The sequence below is a fragment of the Dasypus novemcinctus genome, chromosome 9, assembly GCF_030445035.2.
Source record: "Dasypus novemcinctus isolate mDasNov1 chromosome 9, mDasNov1.1.hap2, whole genome shotgun sequence".
NCBI classification, from domain to species: domain Eukaryota; kingdom Metazoa; phylum Chordata; class Mammalia; order Cingulata; family Dasypodidae; genus Dasypus; species Dasypus novemcinctus.
In genome coordinates, this window is record NC_080681.1 from 14330559 (window position 1) to 14351709 (window position 21151).

The following is a 21151-nucleotide window of genomic DNA, read 5'->3' on the forward strand; positions in this document are numbered from 1 at the left end:
AAGTTGTTATTGTCTCTTTAGTTGTTTGTTTGTTTTTTTAATTATGGGAACATACATACAACAAACTTTCCCATCTCCACCACGCCCCAGCATGCTATTCAATGGGATTAATTACATTCACAATAATGTGGTACCCTCACCACCTTCCATTACTAAAATTTCCCCATCTCCCAAACAGACACCTTGTGCCCAGTATGCATTAACTCCCCATGCCCCTGCCCCCTTCTGGCAACCTGTACTCTAATTTCTGTATCTATAAGCTTGCTTTTTCTTCTCTCCAATATTTTCTTTGTAGTTACCATGGGGCTTACATTTAACATTCTAAATCTATAACAATCTCATTTACTTTGATACCAGCCTACCTTAAATAGTATAAACAAACTATGTTCCTATACCCCTCCATCCCCCCACTTTTATGTAATTCTTGTAACAAACTAAACATTTATACATTGAGTCCAAAATGACTTTTTTTTTAAAGATTTATTTTTTATTTATTTCTCTCCCCTTCCCCCCTCCCCCAAGTTGTCTGCTCTCTGTGTCCATTCTCTGTGTGTTCTTCTGGGACCGCTTCTATCCTTATCAGCAGCACCGGGAAGCTGTGTTTCTTTTTGTTGCATCATCTTGTGTCAGCTCTCCGTGTGTGTGGTGCCATTCCTGGGCAGGCTGCACTTTCTTTTGCACTGGGCGGCTCTCCTTATGGGACACACTCCTTGTGTGTGGGGCTCCCCTACACGGTGGACACCCCTGCGTGGCACGGCACTCCTTGCGCGCATCAGCACTGCGCGTGGGCCAGCTCCACACGGGTCAAGGAGGCCCAGGGTTTGAACCATGGACCTCCCATGTGGTAGGCAGACACCCTATCCATTGGGCCAAGTCTGCTTCCCCAAAATGACTTTTAATTACATTTATGCATTTGTCTTTTTTTACATCCTGTAGGAAGTGAAAAGTGGAGTTGCAAACCAAAAATACAATAGTATTGGCACATTTACCTGTCATTACCTTCACTGAAGAAGTTTATTTCTTCACACAGCTTCGATCTGTTATATATAGTCCTTTCCTTCCAACCTGCAGAACTCTTTAGTATCTCTTGCAGGGTCGGTCTAGTGGTGACAAACTCCCTCAGTTTTTGTTTTTCTAGAAATGTCTTAATCCCTCCCTTATTTTTAAAAGTTTTTCTGGATATAGAATTCTCAACTGGGAGTTTTTTGTTTTCAGCACTTTAAATATGCCATCCTTCTGCCTTCTTGTATCCATGGTTTCCAATAAGAAATCAGCACTTAATCTCATTGAGGACCCCTGGTACGACACATTGCTTCTTCCTTGTGGCTTTCAGAAATCTCTCTTTATCTTTAGCATCTGACAGTTTTATTATAATATGCTATAGCATGAGTCTGTTTGGGCTTATCCTGTTTGAAGTTCATTTCATGTCTTGGATGTGTATATTCATGTCTTTGGAAAATTTGGTAAATTTTCAGTCATCATTTCTTTGAATATGCTCTCTGTCCCTTTCCTTCTTTCTTCTTATGGGATTCCCAATGAGTATATTGGTCTCTCTGATTCCTCAGGCTCTGTCACTTGTCTTCATTCTTTCTTTTCTCTTCTCCTAGATTGATTGATTTCAAATGTCTAATCTTCAAGTTCTCTGATTCTTCTGCCAGTTCCAATCTGCTATAGATCCCCTCTAGGGAATTTTTTATTTCTGTTATGTGATTTTCAGCCTTGTTTGGTTACTTTTCATAAATTTTCATCTCTATATTTATACTTCTTTTTGTATTCGTCTCTTATTTTCCTGATTTCCTCTACCTCCTTGTCCATGTTTTCCTTTAGCTCTTTTGAGAACACTTAGGCCTTTTTGTTTTTTTTTAAGTCTATGGTTTGCCCCAGGTCTGGTACTCCTCATGGGTAGTTTTCTAATGCTTTAATCTTCTCCTTTGCCTGGGCTATTGATTCCTGTTTCTTTGTATGTTTTGTAAGCTTTTGTTGAAACCTGGACAATTTGATATTTTAGTGTGTTATTGCTGGAATTTAGCCTCTGAGGCATCTGTTCCTTGAGTTTATATCCATCTAGTGTTAAGACAGAGCTTTTCTTGATTGCCAGGAGTTAACAAAAAGAAAAATAAGAAAGAAAATTAAAAAAACACCTTTCTTAGTCTTTGTAGGTTGACCTGTGCAAGTGCTCTCCTTCAGGAATTATCCATACAATTAGAGAATAGTTCCACGTCAAAGTGTGAGTGCCTCCCTGATCCTTTTTGGGCCTCCATCTGGTCTTGGGCATATGTGTGTGGCCCTAGAAATTCTCCCACTTCCACAGTTCCAAATGTCCCTCTCCCCTAGGAAACAGTTTCCTCGCCATCCAGGGCACTGCACTGCATATCCTGTACCAACAATCCCTTGCCTCAGGACTGCTCTCCCATAACATCTGTAGGAGAGTTTTGTGAGCTGCTCTATACACAGGGTGTTTTCATTTGCTAAAGGCTGCCAAGGCAATATACCAGAAATGGGCTGGCTTTTAAACGCTTACAGTTCTGAAGCTGTGAAAATGTCCAAATCAAGGCATCCTCATGAGATCCTTTCTCTTGAGCTGTAGCTGTGGGCAGAGAGGCGCATGGTGGCATCTGTGGGTCTCTGCCTTCTCCTCCAGGCTCCATTGCCTTCAGCTTCTGGCTGCTCCCTCTGTGGCTCTCTCTCCATTGATTTCAGCTTGTTATTCTCATGGCCTCCTCTCTCAGCTTCTGTGGGTTCCTCCCTGTGCTCCTGGATCTTTTCTTTCTGTTCTTTGTCACCTTTTCATCCCATTTATAAAGGACTCCTGTAAGAACCCATGTATTGGTGAGTCAAAGGGTGCTGATGCAAAGTACCAGAACTCTGTTGGCTTTTTAAAAAGATATTTATTTGGGGTAGAAGCTTACAGTTATAAGGCCCTAAAGAGTCCAACTTAAGGTACCATAAGAGGTACTTTCTCACCTAACGTCATTTGCCGCATGTTGAAACAAGATGGCAGACAACGTCTGCAAGCGCCTCTTCCTCTTAAGGCTCTGTGGGCCCAGCCTCTTCAGATCTCGACTCAACTGTAGACCGGAGGTCTCGTCTTTCCCAGGTCCCTGCAGCTGCAAACTATCAGGAGAATGGCTTGGCTTTTGCTCCAGGGCTCTGGCAACCAAAATTAAGTTCTCTTCTCTGCTGTGTCATTTTTCTGTGTGAGTGTCCCCCCACCAAGGCAGCCAGGACTCAACGTTCTAATGACATGGTCGAATCAAAGCCCCAATCTTAATTTAATCAAGTAAAAGTGAAACCTCTGAATCTAATACTGAATCTAAACAGACCAGTTTACAAACCTAATCCAATATCTATTTTTGGAACTCATAAATAATATCAAACTGCCACAACCCCACTGGGCTATGCCTCAGTGAAGCAATGTAATCAAAGGGCCCTTAACTAAATCTAATCTAATCTAATCAAAGCGTCCCCCCCCCTACAAAAGGTTTATACCCAGAGGAATGGGCTGTCTTAACATAATTTTCTGGGGTCCACAAAAGACTCAAACTGGGAAACGGACTTGGTCCAGTGGTTAGGGCGTCCGTCTACCACATGGGAGGTCCACGATTCAAACCCCGGGCCTCCTTGACCCGTGTGGAGCTGGCCCATGCGCAGTGCTGATGCGCGCAAGGAGTGCCCTGCCACACAGGGGTGTCCCCCGCGTAGGGGAGCCCCACGCGCAAGGAGTGCACCCATAGGGAGAGCCGCCCAGCGCGAAAGAAAGTGCAGCCTGCCGAGGAATGGCGCCGCCCACGCTTCCTGTGCCGCTGACGACAACAGAAAGCGGACAAAGAAACAAGACACAGCAAAAAGACACAGAAAACAGACAACCGGGGGAGGGGAGGGGAATTAAATAAATAAAAATAAATCTTTAAAAAAAAAAAAAAAAAGACTCAAACTACCACACCGGCCATGTTCTGGGATGAGTCCCTCAGGCCACCACCAGATTGGGCCAGACATCCGTGTCCCCAGCACGTGCGCAGTGGTTACTCTGCTCCCCCTGGACCTGGGACGAGGGTCTGCACTGAGAACACAGGCCGGCTCCCACCTGAGCCTGCGCGGGTGGGGCAGGGGCTGGCCAGGGAGCCTCGAGATGGTCTCGTTTTAGGTAACTGTTTTCTTGATTTGCCACTCACCATGATACTGCAGTCCTTTAGCTGTTTTCTTGAGCCTAGGAAAGCATATTTCTACCAGTCCTTGTTGGTTGTTCAAAGTTTCTGTGGGGGGACGTTACCATAAGTATCTTACTACACCATCTTGGTTGGAGGATATCTTATAAAATGTAAATCATAGCCTATGACCTAACAAATCCTTTTTAAGAAAACTCACCCATATACCCAGAAGGCATATATTAAGGTGTTCATTGTGGTATTTTTATAATAGCAAATAAGTGGAAATAATGTAAACGCCCATCAAAATGGTGGAATACCACATGGCAGTTAAAGAATAACATGTAATGGTATGAAGCTGGAAAGAGCCCCAGGACACATTGTGGAATTTTTTCAGATTGGGTTGCAGATTAGTGTGTCCACTGGGATACCTTTTATGGTTTAAATAGGGCAACCACAAAGTAAGTCTGTTTCCTAGAGTGTGTATGTATGTGGCTGCATGGAAAAAGCTCTGAAGGACACACCAAACTGATAACAAGGATTACCTCAAGCAAGTGGGTATCAAGGTGGAAGTTAGGGGGCACTTTTGCAGATAAGGTTGAGGCTTTTCTTTTTTAACAAGAAGAATGTATTCATGCATTACTTGTGTGACAGAAGCTAACTTTTTAAAAAGAAAGCAAACTTAAGGGAAACCGCCTCCTGTGGAGACTGAATTGGCATCAGTCTCACAGAGCGAAGTCTTTGTGTAGTCTCCAGCCTTAGAGAGTGGCTGAGGGCACGGCTGTCCCAGCGGACCAGGAGCCTGGGATCTGGTGAAGGAGAGCAGGCTCCAGGAAGGCTGCCTCAGGAGGAGCTCGGACAGACACAAGACGTTAGCAGACCCCCAACCGCCACCTTTAGCCACCCCTGCAAGCTACTGTTGGGTGTCAGGCCAGTGCCTTGGGTAAGAGGAGGCTTTGACCAGAAGAGGTAGAAAGCTGAAGATAATCTTTTCAATCCAGTAACTATTGATGTGAATTTCCATAATGTGAAGGAGTGAAGTGTGAATTCCTAGGCCTCTAAATCCTAGAATTTCTACGTACATACGGGCCCTCAAAAACCTTGTTTAAATTTCTCTCTATTCCTGTCTGGAGACAGAAAAAGAAGAACGGAATGATCTGATCTTACAAGAGACAGCCGAGGTAGCCGTGCTTGGCGTCAGGACAGAAGGCGAGGTGGAGGGGTGTCCTGGCGGCGGGCGAAGCCTCTGTGTCTGGAGGGCAGGATAAGGACAGGGTCTGACTCACGCCTCGCGTGGGCCCAGCTGAAACAAAATGTTTCTGCAAAGGAACAAGGGTGCGCTCTTGATGTTATTAGGGGTTTTTCAAAGGATAGAATTAGCGGTGACTCACACGTGGGACTTGAATCCAGAAGAAAGGACACATAGGTGTGTGTGTATTTTGAGTATTAAACGAAGAGTGCTGCTGCGTGCGTGGCCAGGCATGGCGCTAAGGGCCAGCCCGAGATGGGAAGAGAGCAAGCAAGGTAACGTTCACGTCACAGCAGAGGTCTGAGGGACCGGCAGGATTATTAAGTCTGTATTTTACCTTCGATGGTATTAATGTATTAACAGGAATTCTTGTCAAGCTATCACCCAAACCCCATTTGCTTCCTTCCAAGATGTCTCAAATGGCAAGAGAACCAGAGGACTGTCGGAAACATCAGGGGGCCACGGGGCCTCCTGGATAGGACAATGCTCCCCCCCCCCCCCCCCGGGTTTCTGAGGAGCACCCCACAGAGCGGAGTCGGCTGGGGAAAGCGAGATCTGACCACCAGGTGTATGACAATTAGCGTCACAGCAAGGGGTGCTCTGGGATCCATCAGGACCCGCCGTGTCCTCTCTGCTTTCAGTTACCATGTGGCAGCGGGCCGCTCACCAGGAAAGGCGTCCCTCACGCTGCCATGCGTGCCACGTGAGGGGGGAAATGTCAGCTAGTGGCGTGGGAAGACAGCGAGCCTTAGAGTGGAGCCACCTGAGGGTGGAGACCAGAGCCAAGCCAGGGAGGGACTTCCGTTTGCCCACGTCAACACTGAGTATAAAAAGATTATTAAGCCCCTGAATTGTACTCTTCGGAGAGGTTAAAACAGCAAATGTTACGTGCATTTTACCACAATTTTTAAAAAAGCTTAACTGTGCAACATCTCTTTGGAATCCTCTCACCAGGGAAGGGCATATTCTAAGCAGTAGAGATGAGTACAAGACAGCTTGTCTGCGAACCTGAGGGCAGGCTCTTTTATACCGTGCTATAGACTCACCTGTTGTCCCTTATTGCCACCTCCCTCTCTCTTACTATTTCATAGGGTGAGTTGGTGGTCACTATCATTATCCTTGACTCTGCCGTTTTCCAAATACCAATATAAACATTATCCAGAGATCGTGGGCCTGGAGCTGGGTGCAGTAGCTGATGATACTGTTTTTTGTGCTTTGTTTTCTGGTTTGTTTTTTTCCCTTTGGAGAAAAGAGGGTGAGCGAGTTTTCATTTGTACAGGGGAAAGGTGCGATTATGTCAGGCAGGAGCACTTTATGGTGGTGGCGGTTGTAGTTACGATTGTGTTAGCAGATCGCTCTGGGTTCTGGGCTTCTAGATTTCTTGGGCTACGTTGCATGAAAGAACTTAAGGACATGCCATAGGGTAGGCAAGGGAGTAAAGCGCTTATCAAGAAACAAAGAAAAGAAGAGCAGTACACAGCACAGACGCGACTGCAGGCGTGCCGCAGGGTGAGACGCACACTGCGACCCCGGGGTAGGCCTCTTCAGACCTTTCCTCCTCCCCCTTCCTAATGTTGGGGGGGCAGCTGTTTGCTGTTCTGATTAGCTGCCCACCTGTTAGCTCTCAGGGGGCCAATGGGGAGGCCTGCTGTTTGGAGGTATCCGGGGCTTCCCCTTGACCCCAGAAAGAGTTCTAAATAGGACCTAGTGGCCAGGGTCTAGGTGGGGTCTTTCTGGCTTTGTTCTTAATCGCAGGGGGTTTCCAGGCAGGGCCCCACGACCATGTTCTCTGCCAGGTCCCAGCCGCCTTCCCCCTGTCCCTATTCTAACTTGCCTCATGCGGAAGTGTGCATTTTGGAAGAATGTGTGTTAAGCATTCATCCTCCTAGTCTTTTAAAAACCTTACTTACGGCTGAGGAATTTCTCATATTATAAGCGCCACACATAGAACAAGGCCAATCGGGAAGCAGAGGTGGCTCAAGTGATAAGGCCTCTGCCTACCATATGGAAGGACACAGGTTCCATCCCTGGGGCCTCCTGGTGAAAAGGAAGAGAAAGCGTGCCCGCATGGCGAGCCAGTGCCTGCATGGCCGAGTGCCCGCACAAGTGAGTCACAGCAAGATGATGACACAACAAAAGAGAGACAAGGGAAGAGTCAAGGTGAAGTGTAGCAAGGGCCAGGAACTGAGGTGGCGCAATTGACAGGGAACCTCTCTCCACGTCAAAGTTCCCCAGAATCGAATCCCTCTGAATCCTAGAGGAGAAAGATGAGAAGAGAAGACACAAAAGAGAAGTAGATACAGAAGATCACACAGCAAATGGACACAAACAACAAAATACAGTTGGGAGGGGGTGGGGAACAGGGAGGGGGAGAGGGAAAATAAATCTTAAAAAAAAAACAATGCTAGTTGACCCCCATTTTCTTTACTTTAAAAATCCCCATTTATATTAGGGACATAATTTCTCAGGCAAAAGATGTGGTTTCCAAAATGATTGCGTTCTAGCCAACAAGATGTAACCATAAGTGTTATACGTTACTTATAGGAAATTTCCTTACAAGGGAGGGAGCCACGCCCTTCCGCCTTCTCCCTCCTGCTGTTTGGAACATAGATGTGATGGTTGTGACTCTCACAGCTATTCTGGGCCATGAAGTAACTTAGAGAATGGAGACCACGTGCTGAGGATGGTGAAGCAGAGAGTTTGGAAGCTGAGTCCATCACTCAAGGCTCCTGTGAAGCCAGCATCCCTGGGCCTTGACCGTTAACCTGCAGGTATTTTTTTCTTACATGAGAAAATTTTCCATTCTATTTAACTCACTGTTATACCTAGCAGAACTTACTGCCAACAAATTAACTTGCTCTTTCAGACACCCTCCGGCTCATGGCACACAGCGGCATGGGACCCCGCTTCTGAGGGAAGCTGTTTAAAGACAGGGCTGGAGCAGAATCTGTTTCTAGCAAGGGACAAATGATCAGGCTGTAGAGGCAGCAGTGGTGAGGCGCTGACGTCCAGGGCTGGGTGTCAGGGCCTGTGTCCAGCAATGGCTGTGGGATCTTCTCTAGAACAATCACAACTTCCAAGACCAGCCCCTGACCCTCAGAGACTCAATGGGCTAACACCTCTAATAAATTCTTTTCCTTTTCAGCAAAACAGTGACCTTACCTGATATGCCCCTCCCCTTAGGTCTATCTGAAAATATCTTTATCTTTAATACCTGGCCTTGTCCTACCTGCTTTAAACCTTTGGCTTAAATCCAGAGTTTCTCATGGACTTGAATATAATTATCCTTTATCCCCAAGTCTCTGGGTGGGACAGAGAATGCAGTTGTCCTCCAAATTCCATTCTCCCCATCCACTGATGGGGTGCCTAGCCCTCGTGAATAGGGACAGCCAAACACCCGAGTTTCACCAACGAGAGTGGTGGGGTATGCAAGTTTCCCTCCCTTGCACTTGCATAATGCAAAGTTGCTTCAACCAATGAGACAAGGGAGCACCCTGCAGGGGCCGAGCCAGGAGACAGATGCAGCCTCAGCCTGAATCCATGTGTGGAGTGGAGCTGTCTGCCAGCCTAGACCGTTTCCCACGGAAATGTTAGGTGAAGAAAGAATGAACTTCTCTCTTCTGTAAGTCACTGCAGTGGGGTCTCTCTGTTATGGCATCTTTTTCTTTAATACAGCGACGATGGGAGAATAGTGGACATGGAACGCGTCATTAACCGCAGGAGATGGCAGATGGATGCAGAAGACAGCAGGGCAGGCAGCCGTTCTCAGAGGAGCAGTTCCTTCCCCACTCCAGAGGGGAAGGTGCACCCTGAACAGTACATGGACCCTCTCAGGAGGCCCGAACAGTGCCGAGTCGTGGGATCTCTGATGCGTCTCACCCACAGGGGAGCACCTTTTCTTATTACCTCAGTTTGAAGCATATAGAATGTACTATTTCTACACCAGAGTGTAAAATGCATATTTTCATCTATTAAATTATCATTTTAATTAAAATGTTTCTGAAATTGTCTTCATTTGCAACCGTCTTCATTTATTAGACGTTCACCTTTTTTAAAGATTGAGTTGTTTTGCTCTCTTTCACTGGGATAATTACTCGCCTTTTAAATTTCAACTCTACCACTTTAGCTCTCAGACAGTTAGCCCCTTTTCATTTAAGCTCCTAGACAGGAAGTGGCAAACTACACCTGCCTGCTTTTGCAAATAATTTCCACTCAACGACAGAGTTGAACGACAGAGTTGAACGTTGTACAGAGTCGCTACGTTCCACAAAGCCTTGACTATTTACTACCTGGCCCCTTCGGAAACTTTTCCCGAGCTCTCTTCTAGATCTGTAGCTAATTTAATCCAATTTAACATTTTTATCCTGACCACTATCTTTACCATAATGTCACACCAAACTTCTAGTAATGCTGTTGAATTTGACCGCTTTTGCCCTAAGTTCTTAAAATTTAAAGTTGAAAATTTTTTAGCTGAACCAACTTTTATCTTAACCAGACTCATCATAAACGTTTCGCTTTGCTGAACCCTTACCTTACCAATTTTATCTTTCTAAACTTAATCATTCATTTCCTAATCACTTTTAACGTTACTCCTATTGCTCCTTTTTAGTTCAGTGCCTGCAGGAAGCGCGCCAGGTTGCAGCCAGAGCCCATAAAGCACACCCCCGTGGGACTCTTGCCCCAACGTTCTCCCTGCAATGGGCTGAGTCTCCAGGCTGTGAGGTAACAAGTCTCACCTCCTCCACCAGCCACGGTGTGCAGAATCCGCTCAGCCAGATGGTCATCCGACGCCCCTGTGCGGGTGGCAGGACAGGAAACGCTGATACCATCTCTTGACCTCACAGATCGGTTACACTCTGGCCCAGCACACCAGGCCTGCCCGTCTCAAGTCACTCACCCCACAGCAGAGCCTACTAGCAGCGTACACTGGAGAGTGCCAGTGGCTCACTCCCCGCCTGCAGCTGATCTAAAATCTCCTGAACTTTACCTCTCCAATAGCTGAGATAAGGAAAGCCTGACTGTAAATCCCAGCAACGGCTGTCGACTGTGTCAGGGCCATACCTAGAGATCTTTCTTTCAAATTACCAACTTTTATTGAATATTTCCTGCATGTTGGGCTATGATAGAGATAAAAGTCACATAATATGGGTTCTCTGCTCAATGATGTTACAGTTTACTTCAGGAGAAAAACAAGTACCAATTACAGTATGATGGGATACGCTCTACTGGGAGAACAGAGACGAGGGGCATCTAAATCAGGGTAAGTCCCCAGGAGAGGAACACAGAAGGCGGTCCTCCTGGACCCCCACAGTACCAGAGGACTGCTCAGCCCCCACCCCACCACCCCAGAGCCCCCAGGACCGTCAGGAGTTCTCCACGGCCACAGGAGGCAATGCTGAGTGAGTGAGGGGCGTCCCTGCTGTGCAGATCCCACGGTTAGGGACAGAAATGAGGGCCCTCCTCTCCTCCCCCACATCCCTGTGCACCCCACCCGGGCCGGGAGGCCAGAGACAAGGAAACCCGCCCTGGCCTCCGCGGTCAGTCCCGAGTGCAGGGACCCAGAAGGGAATAAGGCAAGCAGAGCAGGTGTGGTTCAGACTTTACTGGGAGGCAGACAAGGCCCAGGGCAGGGCACGGCGAGGAGCAGGGTGCTTCTGGCAGCGCCGGGGGAGCTGAGGGGTCTCGGTCTCCACAGAGACTTTGTCTACTGGCGCAGGGGCCGCCGGGGTCCTCAGAGCAGAGGCGACCACGGGGAGGGGAGGGGCTGGCCTGCGTCCGTGCAGGGAAGGGTCATGTCAGCAGGGGGCGTCTGCTGAAGGCACGTGGGGAACCAAGGCTTAAAAGGGGGCGCAGGGGGTGGGGTTAGGATGGGATATAAAAGGCCAAAAAAGGCCCTGGGGAGGAGAACAGAGCGGGGAGACGAAGGGGAGAGGCGCGGGGAGGCCGGCTGGTCTCCAGGGTCCCCTGGCAGCGGGCGCAGAGCTGGGCCCTCGCCCCCATCTTCCGGCCCTCCTGAGCCCTACTTGTTGCCCCACAGGGCCATCTTTGCAAACACGGGGCCCGGACGGAAGCGGCTGGACTTCATGTAGGCAGAGATCTGCTTCAGGCCCTGCGGGGGGAAGAAAAGAAGGCCCCAGCTCAGGCTCTGCTGCCCCACGGGGCTCCAGTAGCCCCAATCCAGGCCGGCGAGCTCAGGGGCCCTGGTGACAGCCCTCCCTCGGGGGGCCAAGTGTTAGGGCATAAGAGAGTCGGCCGGTCACCCCTAGCCTGGGGAAGTCCACTCTTCCAATTCTCTGTAACTAATCTCTCACTTCAAAAAGAGCGATCGTTTATGCAGACTCTGTATCATGCTAGGTGCTTTAGAACCACTGGATGACCAGAAAATGCTCCAGCAACCCTGCAGACGGGTTTTACTGTGGGCCTTCATCGGTAGGGAAAGCGGGGTACAAAGAGGTTAAGCAAGTTCCTCGCGGGCACCTAAGTGGTGGAGACGGGCCCTGCTCTGGCTCTCCCCAGTCCTGTCTCCTGCTGCTGCACTCTGCACCCTTCCAGAACCCCCCGCCCCCACCCCACGGGAGGCCTTGTCAATCCCCGCGGGACAAACGCCCCCCTTGTTCTGAGGGAGGCTCCTGGCACACTGAGGAGTGCCGCTAGCGGAGAAAGGAGCCCAGGGTAAGCCTAAATGCGCGGGCAGAGCTCGCCGGATGACTCAGCAAAACTGGCTCAAGGCTGACGGGGGGGGGGGGGGGGGGGGGGGGGGGGGGCGGTGGTGGCGGAGGGGGCCCCCCCGGCAAAGCCGGGCTGAGCCAGGGTCTCATTTAGAGGAGAGTCCAAGCCTCTGGACCTGGTAACTGAGCCGGGTCTCACTGTGCCCCAACCTTCCTCGGCTCCGGCCACTGCTACAGGGGACAGGCCGTAGGACATTCTGGCATGTTCTGTGAGCCAGCGTACCAGGAAGTGTAGCGCCCAGATTATTTTTAAAAGATTTAAAAAGATCCACGCCTTCGGGTTCCCGACCGCCTGGGCCCCAGCCCTCTGCCCGCCCCTCCCAGTCCTCCCTCGCTTATGTAATCTCCAAGGTGTTCCGCCTGAACTTGAACCAGAAGTTGATGACAACCAGCTGAGCAAGCAGCTCCCTTGATGGGAACTGGGAAAGGAAAACGTGTTGGATGAAGGCCTTGCATTTTCAAATCTGTAGAAGACGATTCTGTTGCTTCCCAACCAGCGTGGGGGCTGTGAGGTGGGGTCCAGGCCGGGGGCCCACCCGCCCCGCACAGCCTGCTGTGGCCCTAGTTCTCCAACTACCCCGGCTGCGGGATGGGGTGGAGGGGGACTCCAGGTCTGAGTCATCTTTGCATCCCCCATTGTCCTGACACAGTGCCTCAAACCGAGGAGACAATCAGTGATTATGAGTTAAAATGAAGGGAAAAAAAAATGGGGGGGGGGGGGAGGGCATTGCCCCATTATAGCACACTTCAAGAAGAAATCCTGCAGCAGGGCACCCACATATACCCCCAAATCCAGCACCAACAGCAGCTCCGGGAATCCCGTACCCTGCCCCCCCCGCCCGGCCATGGGTCCCAGTGGAGCTGAGCTAGCAGGAGGTGAGATATAAATTCTGTCTGTGTCTTCGGTACTTAGTATCACTCCTACCTTGTCTCAACCCTACGACTGCCAGCTCCATCCCACTCCTCCAATGTCTGCCTCATCCCTGCCGTCCTGGGCTGGGAAGGGAGAGCCGCCGCCCACTGCCCATTGCAGCCGAAGCAGGAAGAACCAGCACAGCCCATAGTGGCTCTGCGACCTTGAGCAATTGACTACACTCTTCAGCTGGCAGACCTTATCTGTACCGGGGCGATCATTCTCTCTACCTCATATGAATGCTGTGAAGATCAACGATAACACAATACATGCTAGTCTGAGCCCTGGAACAAGAAACGCACCCTGGGAAGGTGGCGTAAAAATGGGACATGAAAGAGGCATCACCTCAAAGCGGGCCATAAAGTCCTTCAGGTTTGGGAACGCGTCCAGGCACTTGGGCTCAAAAATACGGTTCTGGTCAAGGACGTCGTAAGCGAGGAAATCCACAAAGGTGATCTGCAGGAAGGCCAAGGGAGAGCGGGCGGGCAGCTCTGAAATCTGCCAGGAATGACCACTCCCATCCCCACGTCCTTCCCCCTTTACCTTGTCCCCTGCAAACCACGGCCGCTTTCCAAGGAACTCTGAGTAGAGCCTCATCTTTTCAGGGAGCCCCTCCAAGTACTCTGGCTTCAGCTTCTCCTGCAGCAAAAGAGAGCCGTCAGCACCCCCAGCCATGAGCTCCCTGGGCAGATGCAGGGCCCCCCAGCCGGCCACGGGGGAGCAGCCATCTTCCCCAGACTTTGCTTTAATCCACCCAGTATTTATCAGACTCCTACTGGGGACCCGACCCCACCTGTGAGAGCAATGGGAAAGCGGAGAGGAACAGGACACTGTCCATGGGTCCCCACCGACTTCCAAACAATCCACCTATTGTTCAGCGGAGGATTCTGGGAGCATGTGGTGGAGCCCTCATCTCGGATGTTGGCAGAAACACAGTAACAAAGAATAAATGACCTCAGGGAAAGAAGCATAAGTTCTAGCTACTCGGGTAGAAGAATGGAGCAGACATTTGAGGAGTTTCCTGAAACACGAGGAGACTCTGAGAGGCAGCAGGAAGGAGGGAGGGGAGAGGTTCCTGCAGGAACAAAGACCCGGCAGCTGGACCCTGCCCTGCCCGTCTGGGCAAATGCTAGTCCCTCTGGAAATGAAGGGAATGGCACAGAGTAAACGAGCTGACTGCGCTGCTGGGGAACTTGTCTTCCACCGCAAGAAGTCTGGACTCTGCCCTAAAACTGGTGGGAAGCGATTCAGAGTTTTCACCTGACGAGATCTGGGTTATGAAGGTGACTCTGGTGGCCGTACAAGGGCCTGCTTGGAGGGGCAGCACTTAGGAGCTGAAATGACCGACAGACCAGCCTAGCCCCGTGCCCACAAGAGGGACTCACAAAGTCAGGGCTGTAGCAGACCCTGGCCAGCTGCATGCGGGTGTCCATGACCTGGTTCTCCAGCACGTCCACGCGAATCTTCTCTGCCTCGGTCTCCCCACCTACGGCCCACACAACAGAGACCGGCCCTCAGTCTCCCACCCCAGGCACGCCCCGGGGAATGGCCGCCCAGCCTCCTGTGCCCCCCCCACTCACCCAGGTGGTGCTTGCGTGCAATGTAGCGCAGGATGGCGTTGCTCTGGGTGATCTTGTGCGCGCCATCGATCAGGTAGGGCAGCTGGAAGGTGAGTGTGGCCAGGTCGGTGGGGTCACTCCCCAGCACCCCTTCCTCTAAGCAAGGGTGGAAGGGACCCAGCACCCATAGTGCCTGGCCCAGGGTACCCATGAAATAAATTCACACGTAAGGAATGCCCGAGCTGGGCACAGGGCATCGTGGAAGGGGGAAGAGAGCCCAGCACGAGGGGCTCGGCAGGCACCCTATCTAAGTCTCACGCTGGGGTAGGAGATGGAGGTAGGGACGGCTTTCTCTTTCGCCACCACCACCCCCCACCCTTCCCCTTCCCACCCCCCTACCCACCACCCGGCACCTACATTGGGAAAGTCCAGGCCTAGCTTGAACTTTTCGTTCAGCCACTGGCTCTTGTCGTAGTCTGGAGCTGTAGTGGAGAAGGTGGAGTGAAAACAAACCTCCCTGACCCCAGCTCTTTCCCTGACAGCACACAGTGTGTCAGTGCGAAGGCCCCCTGGAATCAGCTGGGTCTGGATTTGATGGAGCCACTAATGCTCCCATGTTCAAGTCTAGCGGCGCGAAAACACCGGGCTCTGGGGCACACACGAGTAAGGCTGCACCAGCCTCTGCTTCGGGGCCCAGTAATGCCCTCCCAGCCCCCCGCAGTGGAAGGCCAGGGCTGCACGCCACAGCGTCTCGGGGAGGGCCCCAGCCACGGAGGCACTGCAGGGAGAGCAACAGGCGGCCTGGGCATGGCCCCCAAATCAGCTTGTGCTGGGCAGAGGGCAGAAAACGCGGGCGCCAGTACCATCTCCCAGCGTGTAGTTCTTTTCCTCATAGTTTGAGCCTGTGTATTCCAGCAGCAGGCGGATGGAGTGAGCCAGCTGCAAGACAAAGCACGGGGACGGGGGCAGAGGAGGGGAGATCGGGCCGCCGGCTGGACACCCCAGCGCCGCGCCGGATGCCCTCTCACCACGCCCCCCACCCCACCCAGGCCGAAGCACGCGTCGCGTCCAGGGAGTGAGCGGCCTGCGCGGAGGCCGGGCGGCAGGGCAGCCTCGGCTTCTGCAAAGTCCGCGGCAGGAACTCCTCCCAGAGCCGGCCCCGAGCTGCCCCGCGCCCCCGCCCGCGCCCCCCCCTCGCACACGCGGACCCTGGCTCACCCCACGGAGATCCCAGTAACCCAAGGTCATGGGCATGGTGCTCGTTTGCGCGGACTCGGGGAACGCGCCTTTGCGGAGCTTGGTGAGGACTTTATCCAAGTGTCCCGGGCCGGGGCGGGGCTGGCCTGAGACCCCGCCCCCGGCTCCCGCGCCCCGGGACCCGCCCGCCGCCCGGCTGCGGGCGCAGCCGCCACGGCTCGGCCCCCCCATGCCCCTGTCCAGGGCCCAGGCAGCTCCCGGGGCCCGGAGCCGAGGCGCTGGAGGAAGTCAAGTCCGTTGCAGCCCCCGCCCCCCCGGCCCCGGGGATTCGGGGAGCCGGGGTCGGGCTCGCACCGAGGACGGCCCTGGCTGGAAGGTGCCCCCTGCCTGGCTCGGGCCGCAGGGTCCTGGCCCCAGAGGGGCCGTGCTGGGGGCGCTGAGACCAGCACTTAGCACGGGAAGAGAAGGGCCCTATGTCCTGAAAAGCAAAGCGGAGCATTTCCAATCCATGAGAGGCGCGCGACGAGTGAGACGGGAAAGGCTGGCGTCGTTTAGGGGCGCAGAAAGGAAATGGGTCTCGCGCCCGCCTTTCTAGGAGTGGGAGGGCCGCGCTCTCTGTCGGGATTGTGAGGGTCAGCTGCACATGCGCCAAGCAGCATTTTGGTGCAACTGGTGGCTCTAAATCTGAGAACCAGACCCGGCAGCGAGGCGGCGTGTCTGGGACGCAGCCCCTGAAATACCCTTAGGGGCCGCTGGCATTGGCCGGGCCCCCAAATCTGGACAGTGATCTTGAAAGGGTGGCCGCAGAGGGAATGCGAGCGAGTGGGAAGAGCTTGTCCTCAGAGGTGGGGCAGTGAGGAGCCGGGGAGCCCACAGGCCCTCAGGCACTGTCCTCTGCAGGACCCTCTCTGTCCAGCCTGCGGCTTGCCACCCCAGCTCTAGTTCCTGACCCGTGTGTGTTCCTAAGAGCCCCATCACCTGTAGAATGAGAGGAAGGTGGGAAGCGGATCTGGCTCAACTGATAGAGCATCTGCCCACCACACGGGAGGTCCAGGGTTCCAACCCGGGGCCTCCTGACACGTGTGGAGCTGGCCCACGCGCAGTGCTGATGTGCACAAGGAGTGCCCTGCCACGTGGGGGTGTCCCCCACGACGGGAGCCCCACACGCAAGAAGTGTGCCCCTCAAGTAGAGCTGCCCTGCACAAAAAATGTGCAGCCTGTGCAGGAAGGGGTGCTGCATGCATGGAGAGCTGATGCAGCAAGATGACACAACAAAAAGAGACACAGATTCCCGGTGCCGCTGACAAGAATACAAGTGGACACAGAAGAGCACACAGCGAATGGACACAGCAAACAAGGGGGGAGGGGGAGAAATAAATAATAAATCCTTTTTTTAAAAAATGAAAGGAAGGTGCCCTTTGAGGGCAGTTTGTGATGTGTGACCCACAGTACGGCCTCCACAAGAACCATGTCTTACCTGCCAACTTTTCTCTTTGAAGGCAGAAGACTATTGCAAAACCATGAGGACATGAAACAATTTGGCCTCTGGTTAACTTGTCTTTGTTTATATGATATTACAAGATTTAATGGCTATGAAAACAGTCAAGAGGAACTTTAAAAAGAAAATGGGTTTATAAGTTAACAAAGGGCAAGGGCGGCACTCTACAAAAAACTAAGTTTAAAAATTAGCTAGGATCAAGTGTGGAGTGGGGGTTGAGGAGGACAAGTAGACTTCATCCTGTTCCATTCTACCATGGAAGGCAGAGGGTCTGCATGTCTGTGCAATGTTGTGGAGCTCAGAGAGTTGTCAGCAGTGCACAGTTCTTATGGCACCTGCTCCATACCCACTCAGACCTTGCCAGTCTTCTGGGGTCCAGCCCAGCCCAAGTTGGGGAAGCACCTTTGGAGGTAGAGTGCATTCCTGGGTAGTCTGCCTGCATGAGACAATGCTATGATCCACAGCCCTCTGAACAGTCACATTTCTCATTACACCTTAAAGGTTTGCCATTCTGAGCTTTATACATATTGAGCTTGAAAAAAATATTACTGTATTCAGTTGTGTAAATGATGTTTGTTACAGGTTGCCAAGGCAATATATCAGAAATGGGTTGGCTTTTCCAATGGGAATTTATTAGGTCGCAAGCTTACAGTTCTGAGGCTGTGAAAATGTCCACATCAAAGCAACAGGCTCCTCCAGGTCTTGTCTCGTCGCTTTCAGCTTCCCGGTTTCTGCAGCTTCCTCTCTCCGCCAATTCCAGCCTCAGTCTCCCAACACCTCTCTCTCAGCCTCTAGGGGTTTCTCTCTGAGCTCTTGAGTATCTCTGCAATCCCCCCTTTTTGAATTCATCTGTTTAAAAAGGACTCCAGTAAGAGGATTAAGACTCACCCTGGACCACGCCTCACTGAAGTAACCTCATCAAAGGATCCCATCTACGATAGGTTCACACCCACAGAACGGGTTCAACAACATGATTTTCTGGGGTACAGATAGTCTCAAACTACAACAGATGGGGAAAAGAAGCTAATATAAAGTAGTGTAATAACATTTAAAACAGATACTTTCACATTGTATGCATTTATTTGGTCACTTGTTTATTCAAAGATGGTATGGAGCATGTCTCACTCTGTAGCATGGGGACTGTACTTTTCTTGTTTTCTTGTTTCTTAATAAACTCTTTACTCCCTTGCCTAAAAAAAAATTGGTATGGAGATTCTGCGATAAATAGGCACTGAGAATAAGAAAAGCCTTCAAGGGGATTATATTTTGGCTGTTAGAGACTAGAGGTAGGGTGGGGACCACAAGGGATAGATCGATTTAAATACAGGACACGTTTTCATGTGTTTAAACACCCAGAGGCAGGAGAACCAGCCAATGCTTCCTGGGACAAGGAATCTGCAAGAGACAGGAAGATGGGCCCAAGGCAGATTACAGTTCTGTAGGAAGAAAAGGATCAGGCAATCAGGGCCCTCAGAACCATGGTCTAAGGGACCAAGAGGAGGCGGCAAATGGGTGAAATGACTCTGTGGAAGACAATAGGGAGGGGAGGGGTTTAGGGAGCCTGAAAGAGGTCTGAAGTTGATACAAAATTGATTGTATCTGGGCATAGAGCTGCCAGCCAGATTTTCTGAATTTATATGTGCTCACTCCTGATTTTATATTGTTTGCAAGTGTTCTAATTGTAAAACACACAAACATGGTGGAGGACAATTGATATAAAATTTAGGGTCAAATTTTACCCAAATGGCTTATAGTCACACCTCAGACTAGATTCCTATAATTCCTTGCAGCTCCTCTGCCAGCTCCTAACATTCTGAAGCCAAGTTAACAGCAATTCCACACACAATAGGTACAGAATACAAGACAATATATTAGAAATAAATACCAACAGTAGAATTAAAATGTGTTCTACTCCACGGACATTTTTTAGAAATCTTTTAAATGTTGTCTGGGTAAATTAGGAAATCCAGGCTATAGTAAAAGACTATTTTTGAAAAACCTGAAAATAAGAAAACAAAAATCACTATGTACAAGATGCAGCTAAAGTAGATTTTAGAAGGAACAGCTTTTCTGCATTCCTCTATTATTGAGAAAAAAGAAAAACAATCTAAGTCTTCAAAATTTTGGAAAGAAAGAAAAGCTGAAGGTATTTTAAGAAGTGAAAAACAAGAAACAATAACAAGTAGAAAACTATTGAAGCCTAAACCAATGTGCCCCATAAACCAACAGCTGATTCTCTAAAGACATTAGCGAAATTGATACAGCTTTAGTCCAAAAACAAAAATGAAAAAGAAAGTTAATAAAAATCAGAATTGGGAATGAAGACTAAAAATCAGAACAATGATTTACAAAATGGGGAAACATTTTTCTCAATTACTAATTGTTACAATCAAGTGGAACAAACACTAATATATCAAAACACATGGTAAAAGAAAGAAAGATTCTGAATATAGTAAAAATGGTGCAATAAAGAAAAGGAATAAGACAAAAGAATACTTTGTCCTTGGAAATTTGCTAGATTATTTTCCAAAACTTTCAAAAAAGGAATGTGTTATATAAATTGTCTAAAATATTGACAATTGTTGCGTGAATCACCTAACCGTAGCAAGGACAACACAGGTGAAGAGGATTATAAATCACCATCACTTATGAACCTAAATACAAGCATCAGGAATGGCATTTTAGAGAACAGAATACCCTGTTTTGGAGGAAGATGGTGGCCAAGTAGGGTGGGAGGGCTCAACTCCCTTACAAAAACAATGGAAAAAGGTCAAAAAGCTGTCTGAGGGAGCTGCTTTGAGTATCTGAAGATCAGGAGAGTGCTGCACATTGTCTAGGAAGGAGAGGGACAGAGAGAGGAAAAAAACAAAATGAAAACCATGAGTTACTCACTCCCATGGTTGGAAACAGCACCCATCCTCTGCCCTCCAGGCAAACAGCCTTGGTAAAACTCATGGTTCACTGCAGCCAACTGAGAGGGGAACAGAAGTCTTCCTCCCTGGGAAGAGAAAGGGTACAGCAGAGAGTGGAGAGGGGTTTCTCACCAGTGAGTTTGGCAAGCACAGCTCACTTTGAATCCCATCTCTAGCAAGCCCAGCAAGTGGAAGTTGAAAGAGACACCCCTGTGGGAAGAGTCCCTGAAGAGCACCATCTGCTGGCAGGTTGGGAACCTGCAAGAAGAAAAAAGCTTTTTGGAGTCTCTAATGTCCCAGGCTTTCTTGATCTGGTCTCCACCCCATTACTGGCTCCCTGGCCCTGTGATGTACACAGAATCTCCTAAATCAATTCAAGGAACTGAAGGAAAATATGGCTAAAGAAATAAAAGATATTAAGAGGACACTGGGTGAGCATAAAGAACAATTTGAAAGCCTGCAAAGAAAAGTAACAGCTTATGGGAATGAAAGACACAAAGGATGAGATTAAAAATACGTTACAGTGCTCACTTCAGCAGCACATATACTGGGGTTGGAGCGATACAGAGAAGATTAGCATGGCCCTTGAGCAAGGACGATATGCAAATTCCTGAAGCCTTCCATATTTTTAATAGAAAAAAAATACATTAGAGGCATATAATAGATTTGAATTGGCTGAGGGCAGAATTGGTGAATTAGAAGACAGAAAATCTGAGTTTGAAAAGAAAGGAGAACAGAAAGAAAAAATAATGGAAAAAATAGAACAGGGTTTCAGGAAATTAAATGACAAAGTGAAACATACAACATACATGTTATAGGTGTCCCAGTAGAAGAAAAGAATGAAAAAGGGGTAGAAAGAATATTTGAGGAAATAATAACTAAAAACTTCCCAATCCTTATGAAAGACACAAATATCAATATCCAAGAAGGACAACACACCCCAAACAGAA

At 49.8% G+C, this 21151-nt stretch overlaps 1 protein-coding gene and 1 non-coding gene across 2 annotated transcripts; one reads left to right on the forward strand and one right to left on the reverse strand.

The window, feature by feature from the left end:
* Window positions 1–10981: 10981 nt before the first annotated feature.
* LOC101437898 (glutathione S-transferase Mu 2) lies at window positions 10982–16037 on the reverse strand. Its single transcript, XM_004448946.5, has 8 exons — window positions 15813–16037; window positions 15458–15533; window positions 15012–15076; window positions 14616–14697; window positions 14421–14521; window positions 13579–13674; window positions 13381–13491; window positions 10982–11503 (listed from the first exon to the last, which is right to left on the reverse strand). The coding sequence occupies exons 1-8, from the start codon at window positions 16020–16022 to the stop codon at window positions 11414–11416; spliced, it is 831 nt and encodes a 276-aa protein (XP_004449003.2). The 5' UTR covers window positions 16023–16037; the 3' UTR covers window positions 10982–11413.
* A 4687-nt stretch (window positions 16038–20724) lies between these two features.
* Window positions 20725–20831, forward strand: LOC111759013 (U6 spliceosomal RNA). Its single transcript, XR_002793113.1, has one exon. It is a non-coding gene; the product is annotated as a U6 spliceosomal RNA (small nuclear RNA).
* The last annotated feature ends 320 nt before the right edge of the window (window positions 20832–21151 follow it).

What these genes read in the sequence shown, in the direction of transcription:
- LOC101437898 (XM_004448946.5), bottom strand. Translation starts at nt 16,022, where the DNA reads ATGGGGGGGCCGAGCCGTGGCGGCTGCGCCCGCAGCCGGGCGGCGGGC. An exon ending in TCTGCTACAGCCCTGACTTT is followed by an intron (nt 13,675 to 14,420) that starts GTGAGTCCCTCT and finishes CTTTTGCTGCAG; the next exon opens with GAGAAGCTGAAGCCAGAGTA. An exon ending in CGTGGTTTGCAGGGGACAAG is followed by an intron (nt 13,492 to 13,578) that starts GTAAAGGGGGAA and finishes GCCTTCCTGCAG; the next exon opens with ATCACCTTTGTGGATTTCCT.